The sequence below is a fragment of the Mytilus galloprovincialis genome, chromosome 9 (genome assembly GCF_965363235.1).
Source record: "Mytilus galloprovincialis chromosome 9, xbMytGall1.hap1.1, whole genome shotgun sequence".
In the NCBI taxonomy this organism is placed as follows: domain Eukaryota; kingdom Metazoa; phylum Mollusca; class Bivalvia; order Mytilida; family Mytilidae; genus Mytilus; species Mytilus galloprovincialis.
The window spans coordinates 44,767,400-44,788,693 of record NC_134846.1 but is presented as its reverse complement, the minus strand read 5'-3'; the positions used below and the strand labels follow the sequence as shown (position 1 = coordinate 44,788,693).

Here is a 21,294-nt window from a genome sequence, read left to right as displayed (position 1 = left end):
AGCCGTTAGTTATCTCGTTTGAATTGGTTTATCGCTAAAAATGCGGTATGGGCTTTGCTCATTGTTGAAGGTAGTTCGGTGCCCTATAGTTGTTAATTTATGTGACATTTTGGTCTCTTCTAAAGAGTTGTCTCGTTGTCAATCATACCACATCTTCTGCTGTCAAAAAAGTGAGTTCATTTATCAGTAAAATACAGAATTTTAAAAATATCAAACTTCTTCTTTATATGCTATTTCTTGGTCTCGAATACTAGCTTCTTTCCAAGTTTCATTACAATCCACGAAGAGTTACAAATATCCTATAGAAAACGTTAAATCCCAGACTGCCTGCAAATGTGAACTGAGTCAATCTATCAGAAAAAATCAGGGGGGAAAATCAAGAGTTTGCTTCAGACATTTTTATTTCTTGCCACACAAAAGCTCCTGTTCAAGTTCATAAAATTCTATCGAAAGGTTTGACAAAATAATTGATGTGCAATAAACATTATACTGTACCTAGTTTTTAAATGAAAAAAAAAAATAAGTCCATCAAGTTATCAATAAAATACGGGAAAATTAAAATAAAAAGGTTACGTCAAACTGTTGCTCCGGATTCTATCTGTTGGTCATAAACAATTAAGCGTCTGTCCAAATTTCATAAAGGTCCACAATGGTTTGAGAAATAAAAGTAATTGACGTCTAAAAAAAACACTTCAACACAGATTGAACCTCAGTATATTTTGACGCCACCGCCGACGACGGAATTTAGGATCGCTATGTCTCGCTTTTGCGACATAAATGTCGCAGGATAGATGAAAATGAGCCCGATATCTGTACATCAACTTACAAAGAACTTCGTAACAAAGGACGGGTAAAATGCCAGTGCTGTCTATTATCATGAAAAGTGTTATAAAGTAGACTTGTTGTTAATTTCTCGTTCAGGCTTTATATTATATCATGGCAATATTCTAAGCAGATTTTTGTACATAAATTAGGCCGATAGTTTTCTGGTATGAATTGTTTTACTTTTGTCATTTCGGGATATGTTATAGCTGACTATTGGGTATGAGCTTTGGTCATCTTCTGAAGAGTTGTCTAATTTACAATCACAATTACGTTGACCTGGAGTTGTTAATTTTTGTGTCATTTGGTCTCTTTTTGAAAATCATTTGGTCTCATTGGCAATCATATCACATCTTCTTTTTTATATAGATTTGTACTTACTAGTACAGTGTATAAACTAAAAATACACTAAGTACAGTTTTGATAGTACTCGCCCACAGGCACTCGTGACAGTCGTCTCAGAAAAAAAGGTATATAGGAAAAAAATTCTGAGACGAGTGCCTGTGTACTCGCTGTTACTAACAGCTATTTCAAAGCAAAAAAAACCAAACTAATAAAACCAGTATTCTGTGAGTATTGCATAGCAATATATAGTCCCCTACCGGTTTTAAAATTTGATATTCTAGAACAAAATGCTAACTTGATCTATAACTTCTCATGGTGTTCATATCTTCAAACATGATTAAAAAAACATGTCAAAAGTTGATTATTTGAGGGAATTGTTTAAGTTCAACGACCAAAACACTACACAGATTTGAACAGTAAATTTAATATCAAATCAACCGACCGACAGACCGACCGATGCGCTTTTTTTACGAAATTTCTTTTGCGCTCCAATCACATCACAGGTAACACACGTAAAAGAAAGAAAATTCGTAATAAATACGAACATAGCTGATATAAAGGAGCAGGTTCAGTAAGACCCCTTTTTGGCCCCAAAATATAGCAGTTTTACAAAATTGTGAAAATGAATCTGTTAGCTATTTACTGGAAAGAAGAATGCTTCTGCTACATAAATATGGGCTGTTTTTTGACAATACAATGCACATATATCGGAGACTAGCATCATTATGTCATGCTAAATAACTAAAATCTTCACAATTTGAGCATTTTAGTTAAATTAGACGGTTTCCCTCTATAATAAAAGTGGCCGCATTCGTGTTCATTCATAATCTTGAAATGTAAGTTGTATTTAATGATAATACATAACATATATAAAGGTTGGGGATGAACACGGATGCGGCCACTTTCATTTTTGACAAAAACCATCTGAAAAGTGACGATTTTTTGTCATATTTGAAAGATTTTTCATTTTTAAGCTTGGATCGGTGCGTTTTTAATGACTAAATTAGTTAAAATCTTGTACATAAACTAATTGAATCAATTGAAATAGACATTTAAGTGTTTAAAAAGTGTCCAAAATCTTTCGTTAGATGAACCTGAAATTTGAGGCCAAAATCAGCCCTTTTTTCAACTATTAGTAAATGAAAATTATATATTTCGATATTGAATTCTGAACAAGATATACACTATTCATGAGAAATCCATAATAGCCGAAAACCAGGAGTTGTATAGTTAGACTATAAAAATCCTTGCTGAAAACAAACATGTAAGTTAATTGCAAATATGTCAAGAGTAAGTTCGGATGCTTTTTGTTTCATAATTATAATCGAATAATGATTTAACCATGATAGATATACTGGCTATTATATCTATGATTTAACAAATCATTTAAGTAAGCATGTAAAGTTGCGTCAGTGAACAAAGATGGAGTTTAGTTTGTAAGAATCAAATCGGGGGCAAAATCCTTTGGATTTACTTTTTGTATAGATAGAACGCTTGAGTTTGAGTTCAATTTCAGCTCTCAAAGATAAATTAAGGTCATCCCTCAAGAAATTTTACGGTCGCCATCATGAGCTAATTTGCCATTATAACAAAAGTGTGTCAGAAATCATATCTGATATTCTTCCTCAGTCATAACCTTCCATCATTACTGAACTGAACAAAGAAATGACACGACGGGTGCCGTATACGGCGCGGGAAATGCTTACCCTTCCGGAGCACCTGATTTCACTCCCGGTATTTAGTAGACGGTTCGTGTTGTTTCTTAATTATTATTTATAACTGTGGATGTAAATGTCCTTTGGGTTTGTGAGTCTTTGTTTACTCCTTGGTTTTGATTGTTATGTCATAATCTTTTGCAGGCAAAAAACTTCAAGAAATTGCAATAATTTTAAAGAAAAGAAATACATAATGATTTCTGCCTTTAATTTGACCTAAACAAAATTTAGTATGTGTAGTTTACCTTTAGTCACTCGCAACAAATTTCTAGTCATTTACTAAAAGACATAAATCAATTAATATATTTTATATCAGATGGGCCTGAAGAGGAATCAATCTTTACGTCGATTTAATTGATAGCCTACGAGAGGTAACTCTTGTGGATTTACGGAAAGTAACGAAAACATGCGATTGTAGCAGGTGCCCGCTGTTCGGCAGTTCCCGTCAAACTTTGACGTCACAGGGATTTTCCCAAGAAGACTTCGAATAGATGAGTCATCGCAGAGAAATGAACATCGCTACCCAATCACATTTCCTCTAAGCCCACGATATCTGCTACCTGTTTTACTGTGTTTTTAATATCACAAGGAATTGGTTTCATGAAAAACACAACTACCATACTGGCAAATACAACCATCAAAATATTAGCCGTTTTTCAAAATGGCGGACCCAGAAAATCCGAATCCAAAAAAGCCGAATGACAACCAAGGTAGCGTACTTGTGGAAATCCATGTTGGTTTTATTTTAGGATGTATGAGTCATACATAAGTGTATGTTTTTACTGTTTAATCATTCTCGGAGTAAATGACATTTCAATAAAGAGTAATTATCGACAAACTCTGTTAATGTCAACACAATAACGCAATACATTTCTGATATAAATAATGCTGTTTGTTGTCGAGTGACACCTCTGACACCTTGATCAATAACAAGCTCATGTTTGTTTACCTGTTAAGTAAAGCCATGATAAATTTAAAAAAAAATAGATATTTGAGTTCTTCCTTATTTAAAGAACACTTTTAGAAAATGAAATGTTATGAGAATTTGACCTATAACTACTATGCAGAAAATCTCAAAATTGTGAATTTTCTAAAAAAATGTATAAAGAAAGTGTCGGAGGGTTTCCAATTAAGCAAAATCTCCTACATTACATGTGACAATATGATAAAATCGCTCCCAAAAGTCAAGAATATTGATTTTACCAATTCATCAGTAAAAAAATAGCATTGGAATAGTTCTTCGAAGGCGTAACAAAACACTTCGGTTAACGGCCTTACAAATGATGTCGCAAGAAATTTTTACTCTAAGTTCAGCCACCACCCTTCTCTTACTTAATTACACCCCATGAACATATATATCCTCTTAAAGTTGAGTCAAATGATTAAACCTGACTTTGTATCTATTACATGTGCATTTTGACATACAAACTTAGAAAAAAATCAGATAAGGTAGGTCTTACAATTTCATGTGATCTCATGAAAACGCGATTTGAAAGTCTTAGTGAAAAAGGAAAAGAAGGAGTATGATTTGCCTAAGAGACAATTATCTACTGAGGAAAGTCACTATGGGGCTCCTTTGATACTGAACAAATCAAATACTTTATCATCAGCTATAAGATTCATCTGAATGACAAAATATGAAACAATTCATTAATGAGAAAATCAACTGCCTGTTTTATAGGTCATCAATTATGGCAGACAGCAACTAACACAACCCCTGGCTTACAGGCTCCTTGCTTGGGATTGATACATAAAACGATTATGAAAATGGTCTAGTTAAATAGGTTTTTGACTGCTGAACCTTAACCCTAACCAATATCCGCCCTGACAGAAGCTACTGAGACAATTGCTTCCCTGGCTGTTTTGACCGAAGTTGGAAATCTTCATATTTAATAGCAATAAAAACTTATGTATTTATTTTATTCATTTACACCATGGCCGTGTTCCAGTCTGCAATGTAAGCCACTAGTCTGATGCCCCAGACTAGTAAATATTGATTCGTACTAGTCAAAATTTAAAAAAAATTATATAGTCATATACATGATATAGACACAAGTCTTGATATTGAGTTTAGTTTAGTTTAAACATATTTATTTATAGTGGATTGGGAAACAAGTTTTGCAACTTATATTAATCCCTTTCCACTTTGCGGTGCGAGTGCTGCCTTGTAGCGGCATTAGCCTACTCTTTTTGGAAATCTACAAGGGTGTCTTTAACGTGCAAGAGATATGGCTCTCTCTTAACACGGGTGATATTGAGTGTCCGGACTAGTAGATAAAAAAGTTTTGGACACAATTTTTATAAAGTTTTTTGTCTCTAAAATTCCAATTTGCTAATTTTAGGCATTAAAAGAGTTGAAATTCATGCAATTCTACTGTTTGATGAAAATTGTAAATTGTTAAACCAAAAATGCAAAAGTTTGAATATAATAATGTCGTTCAAATTCCCTCACTGAATGATGTACATCTCCATTCAAAGTGTTATTGTGCATTAATCAGCATTTTATGTCCTAAAAGTATTTTAGCCTGGCTTCAATTCTTCAATGTTCCCTTATTTCAAATTGTAGTTAAATTGGTAAATTTCACTTGATTTTGACACTGTTTTCAACAAAAAGAAGTGTCGTGTTTACACTTTCATTCAGGCATTCAACAAAGAAAGATAACTTGTGTTCGCAATGTTTTTCAGCAGCCAATGTAAAGGAGACATTCCTATCTATGAACTCGTCTGTCGGAAGCGTTAATCCCAGGAAACAGGAATTCATTGTCGAAAGGGTTAAAAGATTTTGCTTTCCATTTGCTATTTATAACTGCTATTTATGAAACATTTCTTATCCATTTTATTTGATATTGAAGGGGCCATTGCTGGAAACAATAGTGTTTAAATGTCTGTGTTCTGTGGGTTCTGCTGACAATGAAAAACTTTTATTTATGGTCACAAAGTGTAGTACAAAAAAATGTAGTACCAAAATCAAGCATTATCATGATATTGGAACTAGAAGGACCTTATCATATCTGATTAAATTTGCTTTCTCAGAATTTCATGATTTTTAAGACACAATAATTTAACCGATTCAACAAAACAGGATCTTGAAATCTTGTTCAAAGTTTCATCAGAAGTTTAAAAGAGATAAAGGTTTTCAGAATAAAAATTTGTCTTTCTGTGCGTGATTTGGGTTAGAAAATATTGTGCTGTCTACTATTTTTGGTTATTCTAGAAATCTATTATGTATTATTTGACTTTACGTTTTCCATTGTTGTTACAAGTAGTGCTGTGATTTTAATATTAAAATGCTTTTATTTTTTTACTTCAGAGAAATTGCGAGAGAGACTTGAAATAAAATTTCCCAACCCTCACAGTAATTTACCTTCTACATTAGCTAGTCTAGGATACCCAACACGTTTGTAAGTACTTAATTTACATGTATTTTTGTGATTGAGGTAAACTGTTAAATGTTTACAGGAAAGGAGTGAACTTGGTTGATTATTGTCAGATGAAAACCTGTACATTTAAAGGTTACTCCTGGGACTAGAAAAAAAACTGACTTTATATTTGAAAGCTGCCCTTTGAATTAAAGTTTAAATTGCACTTGGACAAGAGGTGACGTGTCTTCAGGGGTGAATCCAGGATTTAAGGTTAAGGCAGTTCAAACTTGTATCTTTTTTTAGGTAAAATTATTGAAATATTCATTATTAAGCTGAGGACAACTTGTGCTTTGCAAATTTTAGCTGGTAGCATGCCTGAATTCACCCCTTGTCTATGCAGGTTTTCACAGGTGACCTTGTAAAGCAGCTTTAACTGTATGTTCAGAAAAAAATATTTTAATAGATTAAACAGTATGTGACTTTGACAGAAATGTATCCAAAGTTGTTCAAGTCAAGTTGTCTCAGCATAAGACATATTGCCTTTGACATAGTATAGCAAAGTTCTTGTAGTAAGAAATAGAAAAAGTACAAGATTTAAAATTTATGGAAGGACATTTTTTTTTCCATTAACAATCAGTTTGAACCCTTGAATTTATTGCCCTAATAGATTTAGTTTTGCAGAAGCATGTTTGAATTGAATTAAGATCAATTCAGAAATGTGTAAAATATTTAATATTTTTTTTTATTTTGTTTACCTACATGAAGGTACATTTACAATGTATCTTAATTTTATCACCCTCTTGACTATGCATACGCAGTACACAACACATTTTATTTTAGTTTTTGGTAGATTTTATGTATATTCATTGTGAAATAAAAGCTAATTTGCTTTAACAGAGAAAGATTATATGGCAGAGTCCCGCCAGGCAGACCACATTGTCCTAATATACAGTCTGCTGGAAAACTACAGATTGCACCGAAAGAGGTATTTATTTGTAAATTGTTCATAAATCTACAGTCTTGTAATGGTGCAAAAACGATAATTTGAGAGAAAAAAATTAAACTGCTAACAGGTTGGGAACAACCCATCAATGTTATGAAATATCCCTTTTATGAGGGGGTCAATATAAGTTATAATATACTTTTTTGTAAAAAACACTTTTAGTACAAAAGGGCTCATATGTTCCCGAATAACTCTAGTATTATATTAGCGTACTTTATTCTGACAACAAACATTTTTTGATGGGTAATGCAGCACTCCCACTTGGGATATACGGGTTTAATGGTTAATAAGATTTTTACACAGATATTTATACAGTGTGGCTGGGTGCTTATAGGTTTGAAATAATTAAATACAGTTAAAACTGTTATTTTAAAACGAGTGTAATATCTTTTTATAATATTTACCAAAATAAACGATGCGGGAAATGGACATGATTATATATCCGGATGTGGAAATTTTGTTTTTTCTGTTTTGAAAAAAATAAGTGCGGGCGGGTTTGTCGTACAAGGAATTAAATTGGTGTGGCATAAGTGCCATATATAACTTGTCTAATGTAAGAGAATTTTGTAATCATATTTGTTATGTCACTCGACAGCTTCAAGCAGCAGCAACACATAGGTCTGCAACACCATGAAAACAGTTCGACAGCATTTAACCAAACTTGTAATAAAATCTGTGTAATGTTTGGATTTCTAAATTGATGTGGACAGCCATTTGTCATTATTAATTGAAAACTTTGAAGGTTTTTTCCTTCAATATAATACTGTTAATAATGGCCAGTGGTTCTTTCAACAAGATATAGAACAATAAAAATCGATCATAAGCTCTCCTGAAAAGGTCATGATTTGCATGTATTTTTCTGTTCAGATTTTTTGTGTAGTTTATTGCAGATCTTTGCCTATAGTATACATATTTGTCTATTTTTTTAAGAATGGCCCATAGAAATAACTTTATTGCTGTCCTGTTGCTACCATAACACAAACATGCACTATTTTAAAAGATGTCAGATAAAGTTCAACCATATGATTGATATACATTAATTTATATTAATAGTTTTGATATAAACATGATAAACGAACATATTATATATTTTACTTTAAACCCTGTAAGACTTGCTTTATCTCACCTTGTAGTTTCTTACCAAGCTACAATTGAGATTTTGGGAAAGTAAATACTCTTGTATACATGTGTATATAAACAATTATTTATAATTGATTTGTTCAATTTGTTTTTTTAGTGTTATATGTTCACATCAGAAGATTTAAAAGAGATAGAAGAAATAGGTCGTGGCAATCATGGAGCAGTTTCTAGAATGGAACACATAGCGAGTAAAAAAATAATGGCAGTAAAAGTAAGTATTGTTTGTTATAACATTTTTAAATTCATTTCAATCGCAACAGCATGATGTTGAATTTCCTGTTCTCAAACATGCTCTCCATTTGTAAGATTCTGTTTTGGTTAAGTACCATAGATAGTAACTTGATATATACTTATAAAAATCACTTCCGTCTTTCAGTACTATATTAGGAGGGGGGGAGGCTTGAGACTTGCTTTGTATAATTTTCTGAAATAAAGATATGTTTGATATCAGTCAAGAAATGAAGTTTGTTGGAACATAAGTGAAGCATAGAAACCAAAAAGTTCATATTGTCAATTGACAACATAAAGTAAAATATTTTTTAGGTTTGTTTACAGCTATTTTTTCTCATTATGAGTAATGCAGTAGAAATGTGGTTTATACAGTTAATGAATATGATTTGTTTTTGTAGAGAATACGATCAACCGTAGATGAAAAAGAACAAAAACAGTTATTAATGGATTTAGATGTTGTAATGAGAAGTAATGATTGTCCTTATATTGTACAGTTTTATGGTGCATTGTTTAAAGAAGTAAGTTTGCTATTATCAAAGAAAATTGAGAACACCTTTCATGTTAACCAAGATTTTAGTCCTTTTCTGATGTTAATAAATTTGAACAGTCTTCACCCATGGAATAAATATAATATGCCTAATTGATAACAGCCTAGGTGAAATAATGTTACTTGAAAAAAACGGAATAATGGTAATATTATGAATATTTACAATGTTTACTTTCTATTCTCACGCTAATATGCACACATGATCAATGTTTGCAGAGTTTCTTTTAACCATTTGAATGAATATTCAAAAGCTGATATAGTGTTAACATTGTTAAAGCTATTTTGTTTTGTTTCCCCTACAACAAAAACTACTATTTAAATGAGATTCATATAGATTGTGATAAAGTACCGATAACTTTAAACTGATAGTATAAAGCTGAATATATATTAGAAGGGAGACGAGCTAGGAGTTTCACAATGTTAACTGCTAGTCAATTTTTTTTAAAAGATAAAAGTTCAGTACTTTTAATTGTTGAATATTACATGTTCTCAGCGTGCAAGGAAACATGAAATCTTACATTATAGATGTTTATTGTGTTTCAGGGAGATTGCTGGATATGTATGGAAGTAATGGACTCTTCTTTAGATAAATTTTACAAATTTATATATAATGTTTTGGAAAGTTCGATACCGGAAGAAATATTAGGAAAAATAACAGTAGCAGTAAGTACATATTATAGATTTACAAAACTGGTAGCCGTGTCTTCACATGACCTAAATGGGCATACCCCTTTGCCCTTTCTATGCAATTTGTGCCTTTATAATCCTGCCCTTTGCATTTTTTTTTTGCATTTTGAAGGGATTGGAAAACTTTTCAAGTCAAAATGATAAATTCATTCATTTGATTATTTCAATCTTTTATCTATAAACATGATCACTATTGTCCCTCTCCAAATAAGAAACCAAGCTTATATGCCATATATCTTAATAACTTGCCTCTGCCCATAAATCCTAGCTAGAACATTGCATGTTCATAGACAGCTTAAAGGCTTTTAGGGATAAATATTTCATATATGTGCAAGAAAGGTATAAATTTGAAAACAGCTAAAGAAAAATTTGATTAGAGAATAGTTTAGATAGTATAATTGCTATTGTGATGTCTGTAATGAAAGTCATACCATTAAAAGACACACACTCATAAATCTTTTAATAACCTGCAGCCGGTTTTTACGAACGTGTCATTAACCTAATGTGTCATTAAGTCTTCATTAAGCCCTTATGATGCATTAGGCTAATGATGACTTAATGACACATTAGGCTAATGACATGTTCGTACAACCGGCTGCTGTTATCTAGTCATAAATAGTGAACTTTTATTTACTAATTTATATTTTCCATTTCAGACTGTAAAAGCTTTAAATTATTTAAAAGAACATTTAAAAATTATACATAGGGGTGAGTACATATTTATTGATTTCTCGTTTCATAACAATGAAGTTAGTCAATTTCTTTATAGTTAAAAAGCACCGTATGATCGTGGATTATTGTTGAACGATAATGATGCCTTTATTTTCAAAATGCAGTCAAAGACACACTATATAGATATAAGAAGATATGGTATGAGTGTCAATGAGTTAACTTTCCATCCAAGTCATAATTTGTTAAAGAAAACCACTATAAGTCAAAGTGGCTGAAAGTACTGCCTTCAACACAGAGCCTTGATTCTCACCAAACAGCAAGCTATAATGTTGTATGTCATTCATTCATCTTAACATCTATACTATAGATGTTCCCATTACTTTTGAGATGTTCATCAAATTTGAAGTAAAAAAGATCATTAAATTGAATTAAGTATATTTATGATAAAAAAAATCAGTTTCAGATGCCAAATGCTAAACCTATGTCAAGAATTGTCACAATAAAAATACACATGTATCAATTTTATTTTGTAGATGTAAAACCTTCTAACATTCTGCTTGATCGTCAAGGCAACATAAAACTCTGTGATTTTGGTATCAGTGGACAGTTAGTAGATTCTATAGCAAGGAGTAGAGATGCTGGCTGTCGGCCCTATATGGCAGTAAGTAATTCATTCTCTAACATAGGTAGCTAGGAGTAGATATAAGAAGATATGGTATGCCCATTTAGGTCATGTCTTCACATGTGTCTTTCATTACCGGCTGCAGGTTATTAAAAGATTTATGAGTGTGTGTCTTTTAATGGTATGACTTTCATTACAGACATCACAAAATGCCCATTTAGGCACTTTCAGCCACTTTGACTTATAGTGGTTTTCTTTAACAAATTATGACTTGGATGGAAAGTTAACTCATTGACACTCATACCATATCTTCTTATATCTACTCCTAGCTACCTATATCTCCCTATATGGCAGTAAGTATTTCATTCTCTAACATGTAGATTCTATAGCAAGGAGTAGAGATGCTGGCTGTCGGCCCTAAATGGCAGTAAGTATTTCATTCTCTAACATAGGTAGCAAGGAGTAGAGATGCTGGCTGTCGACCCTATATGGCAGTAAGTAATTCATTCTCTAAAATAGGTAATCAGTTTTTGTATTGCCTTGATGGAGTAAAAAAGCAAGACTCAGGTATTATGTTGGGCGCTTGCAGTGTTGTCATCAACAAAATTATTGGAACCCCCCTTATCCTGAGGTGAACTGCCCTTGAAATGCATCATGAAAAATTTTATTTTTGTATATTTCTTTATTTTATTTACATATTCTAAAGTTCATGTGGTTAGATTGTTTCAAAGCAAGCATGAAGTACAAGACTTACACTTACCTCATGAAAATTCTTTAGTAAAAAAAATAATCAAGAGGATTAACTGAAAATAATTTAGAAATAGACATAATTTATGAATGATTTGACTTTATTTCCTTTGTAGCCTGAAAGAATAGATCCACGAGCCTCAAGTAAAGGATATGATATTAGATCAGATGTTTGGAGTTTAGGTATTACACTTGTAAGTATACTGTTATATAGTGTCTGGGGAAACAGGATACAATAGTCTGTTGTTTGACAGTGCAAGCAAAATATTCCAACAAATCATTATTTTCAAGTACATGGTATTAAATGAATATTCAGTAATTTCATTCACACTAAGAAATACATAACCGTAATGATTAAATTTATTCAAGACAAATTTATCAAAATACAATGAAATAGGATTACTGTGCCCATATTGTTTGTTTCACTGAAAATAACCCAAATATTAATGCCTGTGATAACTAAAGGCATTATTAAAGACATTGTTTCTTTGTATAATAATGAACATGTGTTATTTCAACAAAATTCATTACAGAAAGAGATAACTCTGTCAGCATTCCCACACTCACAGTATGTCTGCTATTTTCTGTGATAACTTGTTTAAGTAATACCCTTGACCGGTGATGTTTACATATTGATCTGTTTATATTATTAGCTCACCTGACCTGAAAGGTCAAGTAAGCTTTTCTCATCACTTGGCGTCCGTCGTCCATTGTCCGTTGTCCGTAAACTTTTACAAAAATCTTCTCCTCTGAAACTACTTGGCCACAATCATCCTTGGGGTATCTAGTTTAAAAAATGTGTCCGATGACCTGACCATCAAACCAAGATGGCCACCATGGCTAAAAATAGAACACAGGGGTAAAATATATATTTTGGCTTATATCTTTAAAACCAAAGCATTTAGAGCAAATCTGACACGGGGTAAAATTGTTGATCAGGGTCAGATCTATCTGCCCTGAAATTGTCAGACGAATTGGACAACCTGTTGTTGGGTTGTTGCCCCTGAATTGGTAATTTTAAGGAAATTTTGCAGTTTTTGGTTATTATCTTGAATACTATTATAGATAGAGATAAACTGTAAACAGCATTAATGTTCAGCAAAATAAGACCTACAAATAAGTCAACATGACCAAAATTGTCAGTCAACTACTTAAGGAGTTATTGCCCTTTATAGTCAATTTTAACAACTTTTTCGTCATTTTTTGTAACTTGTACAAAAATCTTCTTCTCTGAAACTACTGGGCCAAATTTAAACTAACTTGGCCACAATCATAATTGTGGTATATAGTTTTAAAAATGTGTCCGATGACCCCACCTACCAAACAAAATGGCCGACATGGCTAAAATTAGAACATAGTGGTAAAATGCAGTTTTTGCTTTATATCTTTGAAACTAAGACATTTTGGGCAAATCTTTCAAGATTTAAATGTTAATCAAATTAAGATCTATCCCCTCACAAATTTTCAAATGAATCCTACAACCCGTTATTGGGTTGCTGCCCTAAAATTGGTAATTTTAAGGAAATTTTGCAGTTTTTGGTTATTATCTTGAATACTATTATAGATAGAGATAAACTTTAAACAGCAATAATGTTCAGCAAAGTAAGATCTACAAATAAGTCAACATGACCAAAATTGTCAGTCAACCCCTTACAGTCAATATTGAACAACTTTTCGTCATTTTTGTAACTTGTACAAAAATCTTCTTTTCTAAAACTATGGGCCAAATTTAACCAGACTTGGCCACAATCATTACTAGGGTATCTATTTAAAAAAAGTGTCTAATGACCCAGCCTACCAACCAAGATGGCCGACATCAGTAAATACAGCAACAGGTGAGCGACACAGGCTCTTTAGAGCCTCTAGTTAACATATACTAAATAAACATTTTTATTTCAGATGGAATTATCTACTGGTAAATTTCCTTATCCCAAGTGGAACAGTGTCTTTGATCAATTAACACAAGTTGTTCAAGGTCCTCCACCCCAAATAAAATCAGAGGGAAGATTCTCAGATGAATTTGTACATTTTTTAAATGCATGGTAAGAATTGTCATTTACTTATAGCGGTCGTGTTTCAGAATTTAATATTCTTTGCCTTTTATACAGTAGAACATTTCTGACCTCTTAGGACTCATTGTTTAATGTTTTTATACGACCGCAAAAATTTTAATTTTTTGGTCGTATATTGCTGTCACGTTGGCGTCGTCGTCTTGCGTCGTCGTCGTCGTCGTCCAAATACTTTTAGTTTTCGCACTCTAACTTTAGTAAAAGAGAATAGAAATCAATGAAATTTTAACACAAGGTTTATGACCACAAAAGGAAGGTTGGGATTGATTTTGGGAGTTTTGGTCCCAACATTTTAGGAATTAGGGGCCAAAAAGGGCCCAAATAAGCATTTTCTTGGTTTTCACACTATAACTTTAGTTTAAGTGAATAGAAATCTATGAAATTTTGACACAAGGTTTATGACCACAAAAGGAAGGTTTGGATTGATTTTGGGAGTTTTGGTTCCAACAGTTTAGGAAATAAGGGCCAAAAAAGGGCCCAAATAAGCATTATTCTTGGTTTTCGCACAATAACTTTAGTATAAGTAAATAGAAATCAATGAAATTTTAACACAAGGTTTATGACCACAAAAGGAAGGTTGGGATTGATTTTTGTAGTTGATGTCACAACAGTTTATGAATTAGGAGCCAAAAAGGGGCCCAAATAAGCATTATTTTTGGTTTTTGCACCATAACTTTAGTATAAGTAAATAGAAATCTATGAAATTTAAACACAAGGTTTATGACCATAAAAGGAAGGTTGGGTTTGATTTTGGGAGTTTTGGTCCTAACAGTTTAGGAATAAGGGGCCCAAAGGGTCCAAAATTGAACTTTGTGTGATTTCATCAAAAATTGAATAATTGGGGTTCTTTGATATGCCGAATCTAACTATGTATGTAGATTCTTAATTTTTGGTCCCGTTTTCAAATTGGTCTACATTAAGGTCCAAAGGGTCCAAAATTAAACTTAGTTTGATTTTAACAAAAATTGAATCCTTGGGGTTCTTTGATATGCTGAATTTAAAAATGTAATTAGATTTTTAATTATTGGCCTAGTTTTCAAGTTGGTCCAAATGGGGGTCCAAAATTAAACTTTGTTTGATTTCATCAAAAATTGAATAAATGGGTTCTTTGATATGCCAAATCTAACTGTGTATGTAGATTCTTAATTTTTGGTCCCGTTTTCAAATTGGTCTACATTAAGGTCCAAAGGGTCCAAAATTAAACTAAGTTTGATTTTAACAAAAATTAAATTCTTGGGCTTATTTGATATGCTTTATCTAAATATGTACTTTGATTTTTGATTATGGGCCCAGTTTTCAAGTTGGTCCAAATCAGGATTCCATATCAAGTATTGTGCAATAGCAAGAAATTTTCAATTGCACAGTATTCCACAATAGCAAGAAATATCTAATTGCACAATATTGTGCAATAGCAATTAATTTTCAATTGGAGTTATCTTTCTTTGTATAGAATAGTAGTTGATAATATATGTTGGAAATTTGCCAGACATGACTATGATGTCATTTTCTAATTTTATTTGCCAATAACTTTATGTAAATAACTTCATTGGAAATTTGCCAATATAAAATGTTGCTGATGAAGCTTTTTTTCCTTATCTTATCTAAAATGTTTTTAGATAATGTATGTTGGACATTTGCCAGACATGAATATGATGTCATTTTCTATTTTTATTTGCCAATAACTTTATGTAAATAACTTCATTGGAAATTTGCCAATATAAAATGTTGCTGATGAAGTTTTTTTTATTGTTTTATACAATAAACAATGTATATTCACTTTTACTACCAACCAATCTTTACCATTCAGTGATAACAAGCACTTTATTTTACATTTTAATATTTTATGATGTATTTAAAAGAGTAGTTATTGTTGCAAACTCCATTAGAAATTTGAATTGGTATCAGTTTTGGAAAAAGGGAAACAGGGATGTGAAAAAAAAGGGGGGGGGTTTAAATTTTTCTCATTTCAGATTTCATAAATGAAAAGAAAATTTCTTCAAACATTTTTTTGAGAGGATTAATATTCAACAGCATAGTGAATTGCTCAAAGGCAAAAAAAAACTTTTAAGTTCATTAGACCACATTCATTCTGTGTCAGAAACCTATGCTGTGTCAACTATTTAATTTTAGATTTAAAAAGTTTGAAGAAATCTTTAATTGATTTGTAAAATCTTGACATTTGTTTTGTGTAAAAAAAACCCATGTAATGTCAAAAATTTGATCACAATCCAAATTCAGAGCTGTATCACGCTTGAATGTTTTGTCCATACTTGCCCCAACTGTTCAGGGTTCGACCTCTGCGGTCGTATAAAGCTGCGCCCTTCGGAACACCTGGTTGTGTTTTATTATAAAACCTATTGCAACACCCTCTGGGTTATCTTTGTGGTCATACAAAATAAAGAGACGTGGTATGATGGTATAAAATGACATAACTTTCTACCAAAGACCAGGATGTGAACATCTATGGGATATTGTTATGGTAATTAACAAATAGCAAATACCATACTAAACCGTATGTATCTGTAAAAGGTAGTGTGAAACTATACAGTAGACAAAAAAAAAACAGCGTGATTTATACAGCAACAGTAAAACAGAAAACAGTTGTGGCATACAACAATCTCTAAATTTAATTTCCTGGCTTATGACCAGGCACATGAAGAATGTTGAAAGTTAAAAAGATTTGGACTAAGTTATTTCTTTGGTACTTATAATCTGAAAAAGGGGATGTTAAATATTTAGAATTACCAGTAGATGGACTTAATTATGACAAAAGACACCTGACTTGGGACAGACACATAAATATTTATGTCATGATAAGCTTTTTTTCTTGGATATGATGTACTCTTATGTATATTAAAATGCATTAATTGTATTTAAGTTTTAAAGAAATATTCTAAAATAACAATTACTTCAGAACCATATATGGAATATTCCTTGGATTAAAAGGTTTATATTCATTAAGTATTGTTTTGTTTATTCTGCAGTTTAACTAAAGATGAAAAACAGAGACCGAAATATATCAAATTAGTTGTAAGTATTGTATGTATGATAGAACTTATATCGGCAAGTCAATATATTTTTTGTTACCATAGACATAATAAAAAAGCTTAGAAATTTTGTAATCTTTTATTAGACAATTGTAGTTTACCTAAACAGAATCTTGGTTTCTAAATGAAACTCTTTTAAAAACAAAATTCAGCAATATAAATGAGCATGTGCCCCAAGGCCTGGCAAATTAACAAGTTTTAAGATGGATAATCATTTGATTGATAACTTAAAATTATTTTTTTAACATCAAACAATTTAGACCCTGTTTCTCTTGATAAATGTGAAGTGGGGTGAGTATCGGTTGGCAGTACTAACTTTTGTTTCCTTATTCAATTTACCGATGATTTTAAATTTTCTTTTTTTCAAAGGAGCATCCATTTATTAAACGCCATGAGGAGTTAGAAGTAGATGTAGCAGGCTACGTTTGCAATATTCTGGACCAGATGCAGGCCATTTCCCCAGATGATCTCATGGCTTCCTCATCTTCATGACATCCTCGCACATTCTATCATTTATTCAGGGATTATAAATACTGCAGATTTAAAACTGCTGGAATTCATAAACGTTTTGCCAAGCTTCTGTTAAATAGTTTCTCAAAGATGAAATATGTAAATGAAATTTTTACATCTTGATACACAAATGTAGTTGCATTATTATTTTGTAGAACATTTTATCTATGCATAATTTTATTGAGTATTCAGCCATATTCAATTCATTTGTAATCCAAATTGCAAATTTGTAGCCATATTTATGGAATTTAACATCAGGTTATTAAACGTCAGGCCAGTTAACTGTTTTCATTTAAAACTTAGTTCTGTACATGGCTTCCTATTGATATGCATACTGTGGATTCATTTATTTTTGGTGGATTTAGGAAACATTGTTTTATGTGGATACCTGATTTCATGGTATTGTCAAAGATTTTTTTAATACAAGATTTAATGAAATTTGTACTTCCTTTAATATTTAGATAAGGGGTTCACCTACACACAAGAAATATTTAAAAATTGGTACTCCACAAATGATAATGTATCCACAGTAGTTCATTATACCTAAATTGTCATCCATTTAATTTATTTATAACCACTGATAATGAATAAGTTTGTTTTTGTATGTTGGAGAAGACAAAGATGAAATTCATTTATTTAACCATATGAAATCTGAAGAAAAAAAATGTGACATATAAGAATTGTGTTGATTTTTTTTTATCATTCTTCAATTCTTTTTTCGCATCTTATTTCCTATGAAAAATTAGAGATAGAATTTTTTAACAGGGAATATTTTTAACATGTCTTTACTGCTCAAATCTGATGCATTGTAAAATCTGTCATTTCAAATGTGTTTCCTTTCAATAATTTAAGAAAAACCATTTAAACATTAAGTTTATGAAAATCAGATTTTTACTATAATAAATAATGAGATAAGGTTGAAGATTAAGTATACAGTGAACTTTGACCTTTTAATGGTGTGTTCGTTCATACTCAAGAGCTAGTCACTATCATTTGACTTGCTCTGTTGTGTGTCTTTCATATATGTTTATAATGCAGCAGGTGTGTGGATATGTGTGTTGTGTAATTGTTTATGTATATGTGTGTTTATAGAAAACTTGTTATGCAGCAATATATCATTAAGAGCAGGGTTTGAGAGAATGTGGCTTAATTCTCTGTACACACAGAAGAATAGGGAGTGCTTGATGTATTTTTAAGTGCTATATATTGTTAATTTGATTTAACAGCTGGACATTTTACATTTATTTAGTATTTCTCCTGTCTAGGGGGAGTAAAATATTTTGTCATTAAGAATTATTTAAAGTTAGTTTGTTTTAGTATAAAATGTTGTCTGACATTACAATTATATCTGCATACTGTACAGCAAATGAATTTCACTTATCCCTTTTCTGTTTTTAATCCTTTGTTGCTAAATTAATATATTTATTTTCACAATTCTCTTACTTTTCACATATATAAGAGAAGATCTAAGTGTGACATAATTGAACAATTTATATTCACTTTAAATTTTTGTGAGAGTTTCTCGGAAAGTTGCATAGACAGATCCATAGTCAGTTGGATTACAGTATTTATTTTTAAGCATATTTCATATTTTCTTACCTTTTTTGTCATAAATTTTAACAAAAAGAACATATATATGCTCATCGACTGTTCTGAACATTCTGAAAACAAAATTATAAATGCAGTTTGATAAATCTGTATTTGAATTTTATAATATCCAGGTGTAAGAGCTACTTTTATTGTTTTTCATGGAAAGTAAGTTTCGTATACTGTAAATTCAGAAATTATTGTGTGCATTTATTATTGCAATTTTGTCATTTTAGATTTAGATGCGATTTTAATTTTTACAATTTTAAGACAAATCCTGTTTAATTCATATAAAATATTTCAAAATGCTAGTTTAAATTATTGTGTTTACAACTCTGTCACATTTTTCGCAATAATAAAAACCTTTCATTAATTTCTGAATTTACAGTAGTTTACATTTGAAAACCGTATTTATCATTGGTGTTTCATTACAATTGGTTAGCTTTTATATATTTTTCCCCCCAGCTATAAGGAGTCATTGTGTCAGTGTAGAAAATTATTACAGTGTGAAACCAGTTGACAAAACACACTTGAAGCATGCAAGTTGGCAACTTTGCTAAAATGAAGTGTTCAGTATTTAAATTTTCTTAATCATTTTATTTTATATCATGAAATATCAAAAAATTGTTGATAGTTTCAGTGTATTAAAATAATAAAAATGTAAATAACTGATCCACATAGTAATATCTTTACACATTTATTCACAGACTGGAATGCATTTTATGTCAAACAACTGTTTTAGTGTACTCAATATTTAACCAAAAATCGTTCAAATCTTTATAAATTTGCTCAACTCATTCATTATTAAACTGTTTGCCCATTTGTGGGTATCAAAAATAAATAAAAATAATTATATCACAAATTTTAATCTGATAAATAGAAAGACATCTTTGGACAATGAATTTTCAGACTATGACATTAAACATATAACCATGTGACATTTAAAATGATATGCACACTTGTGATTTTCTCCCATGGAAAGGTTTATTGTAATTTGTGCATGGAATCTTATAGTTTTAAATAAGTAAATGCTGGATGATGGAACATTACATATTTGTATTTTTTATCATTAAAAGCTTTTGTTATGAGATAAGTACAGGGGTAGTTTGACAAAAGAAAAAACAACCTCCAAAATCAGTAAAATTTTCTTTGAATTGTTATGTACTTACAGTGAAAGAGTTACGTTATTTTTTCTGTGAGAATTCAAAATTAAATAATAATCATGAAGTCATTTATGCTATGATTGAAAAGTTCAGTTTTATATATAAAGTTGCATGCTGGTATTTGATTTTAACAAGTATAGAATTGAAGGGTATTTTTCTGTTGCTGAAATTTTAATGCTGCTTTCAATTTGAATTATTTATGAATCTTCTTGCAGTAATCCTGGAATAAGGAAACATTATATCCCATTTTCAAATAGTTTTACCATTAAATTAAATGCATAGAGTTCCATACTTTTATATATTGATTTGGAGAATATTATAGAAATGGCTAAAAAAAAATAAGAGTAAAACAAAAATAAAACTAAACAAGAGGTCTATGCTACCTTCTTGTTAAAGTACAGTCAAATCTATGGCCCTGTTGGTCACTAACATCTGATCGTTCAAGATATGTAACTTTTAAATTGAGGTTCAAAATGCATAGGTTGGTATCTCTACAGAGTGACAAGAGTGCTGCTTGATAGATGTGACCTCTATAGCAGGTTTTACTGTAATATATATTTAAACAGTTTGGTTTTATCTTTAAGTCTCTAGCTGAAGAAAAGACTCCTTAAATTGCAGTAATATTTAATGATGATCGGTAGTGAGTCATTTGTCCTTCTGTTAGGTCACATGACGAAATAGTTATTTCCAAATTTTGAAAGCAAAATAATAGTATTACCAGTAATTTTAATGAAACTCTCTTGAAACATACTGTTTTGTGTACTAATCTGATTGAACAATACCAGTCAGACATTGAAAATCTAGGAAAATTTAGTAACATTTTGAAGATTGTATTCTTTAATATGAAGAAAAGTTTTTAACAATGTGATGACTTGCAAGATGGGAAATAGTGCTATTTTTATTGAAATAAACTTATTTGTCAGTTATGACATAAAAATAAAAGTATACATGAAATGATTTTTTTGTCTTATTCATGCCTTACTGGCTTTCAAGCTATTAATACGTTTGTTAATTTACCTATCCTC

The 21,294-nt window shown here is 31.1% G+C and overlaps 1 protein-coding gene across 1 annotated transcript; it reads left to right on the top strand.

The window, feature by feature from the left end:
- Positions 1-3,311: 3,311 nt before the first annotated feature.
- On the top strand, positions 3,312-21,223 carry LOC143045085 (dual specificity mitogen-activated protein kinase kinase 4-like). Its single transcript, XM_076217385.1, has 12 exons — positions 3,312-3,592; positions 6,193-6,283; positions 7,142-7,229; positions 8,485-8,598; positions 9,017-9,136; positions 9,709-9,828; positions 10,509-10,560; positions 11,058-11,185; positions 12,010-12,087; positions 13,793-13,935; positions 16,947-16,992; positions 17,379-21,223. Exons 1-12 carry the CDS (start codon positions 3,544-3,546, stop codon positions 17,499-17,501), a joined length of 1,152 nt encoding a protein of 383 aa, XP_076073500.1. The 5' UTR covers positions 3,312-3,543; the 3' UTR covers positions 17,502-21,223.
- The last annotated feature ends 71 nt before the right edge of the window (positions 21,224-21,294 follow it).

What these genes read in the sequence shown, in the direction of transcription:
- LOC143045085 (XM_076217385.1), top strand. Translation starts at nt 3,544, where the DNA reads ATGGCGGACCCAGAAAATCCGAATCCAAAAAAGCCGAATGACAACCAA. An exon ending in CTAGGATACCCAACACGTTT is followed by an intron (nt 6,284 to 7,141) that starts GTAAGTACTTAA and finishes TTGCTTTAACAG; the next exon opens with AGAAAGATTATATGGCAGAG. An exon ending in GCTGTCGGCCCTATATGGCA is followed by an intron (nt 11,186 to 12,009) that starts GTAAGTAATTCA and finishes TTTCCTTTGTAG; the next exon opens with CCTGAAAGAATAGATCCACG.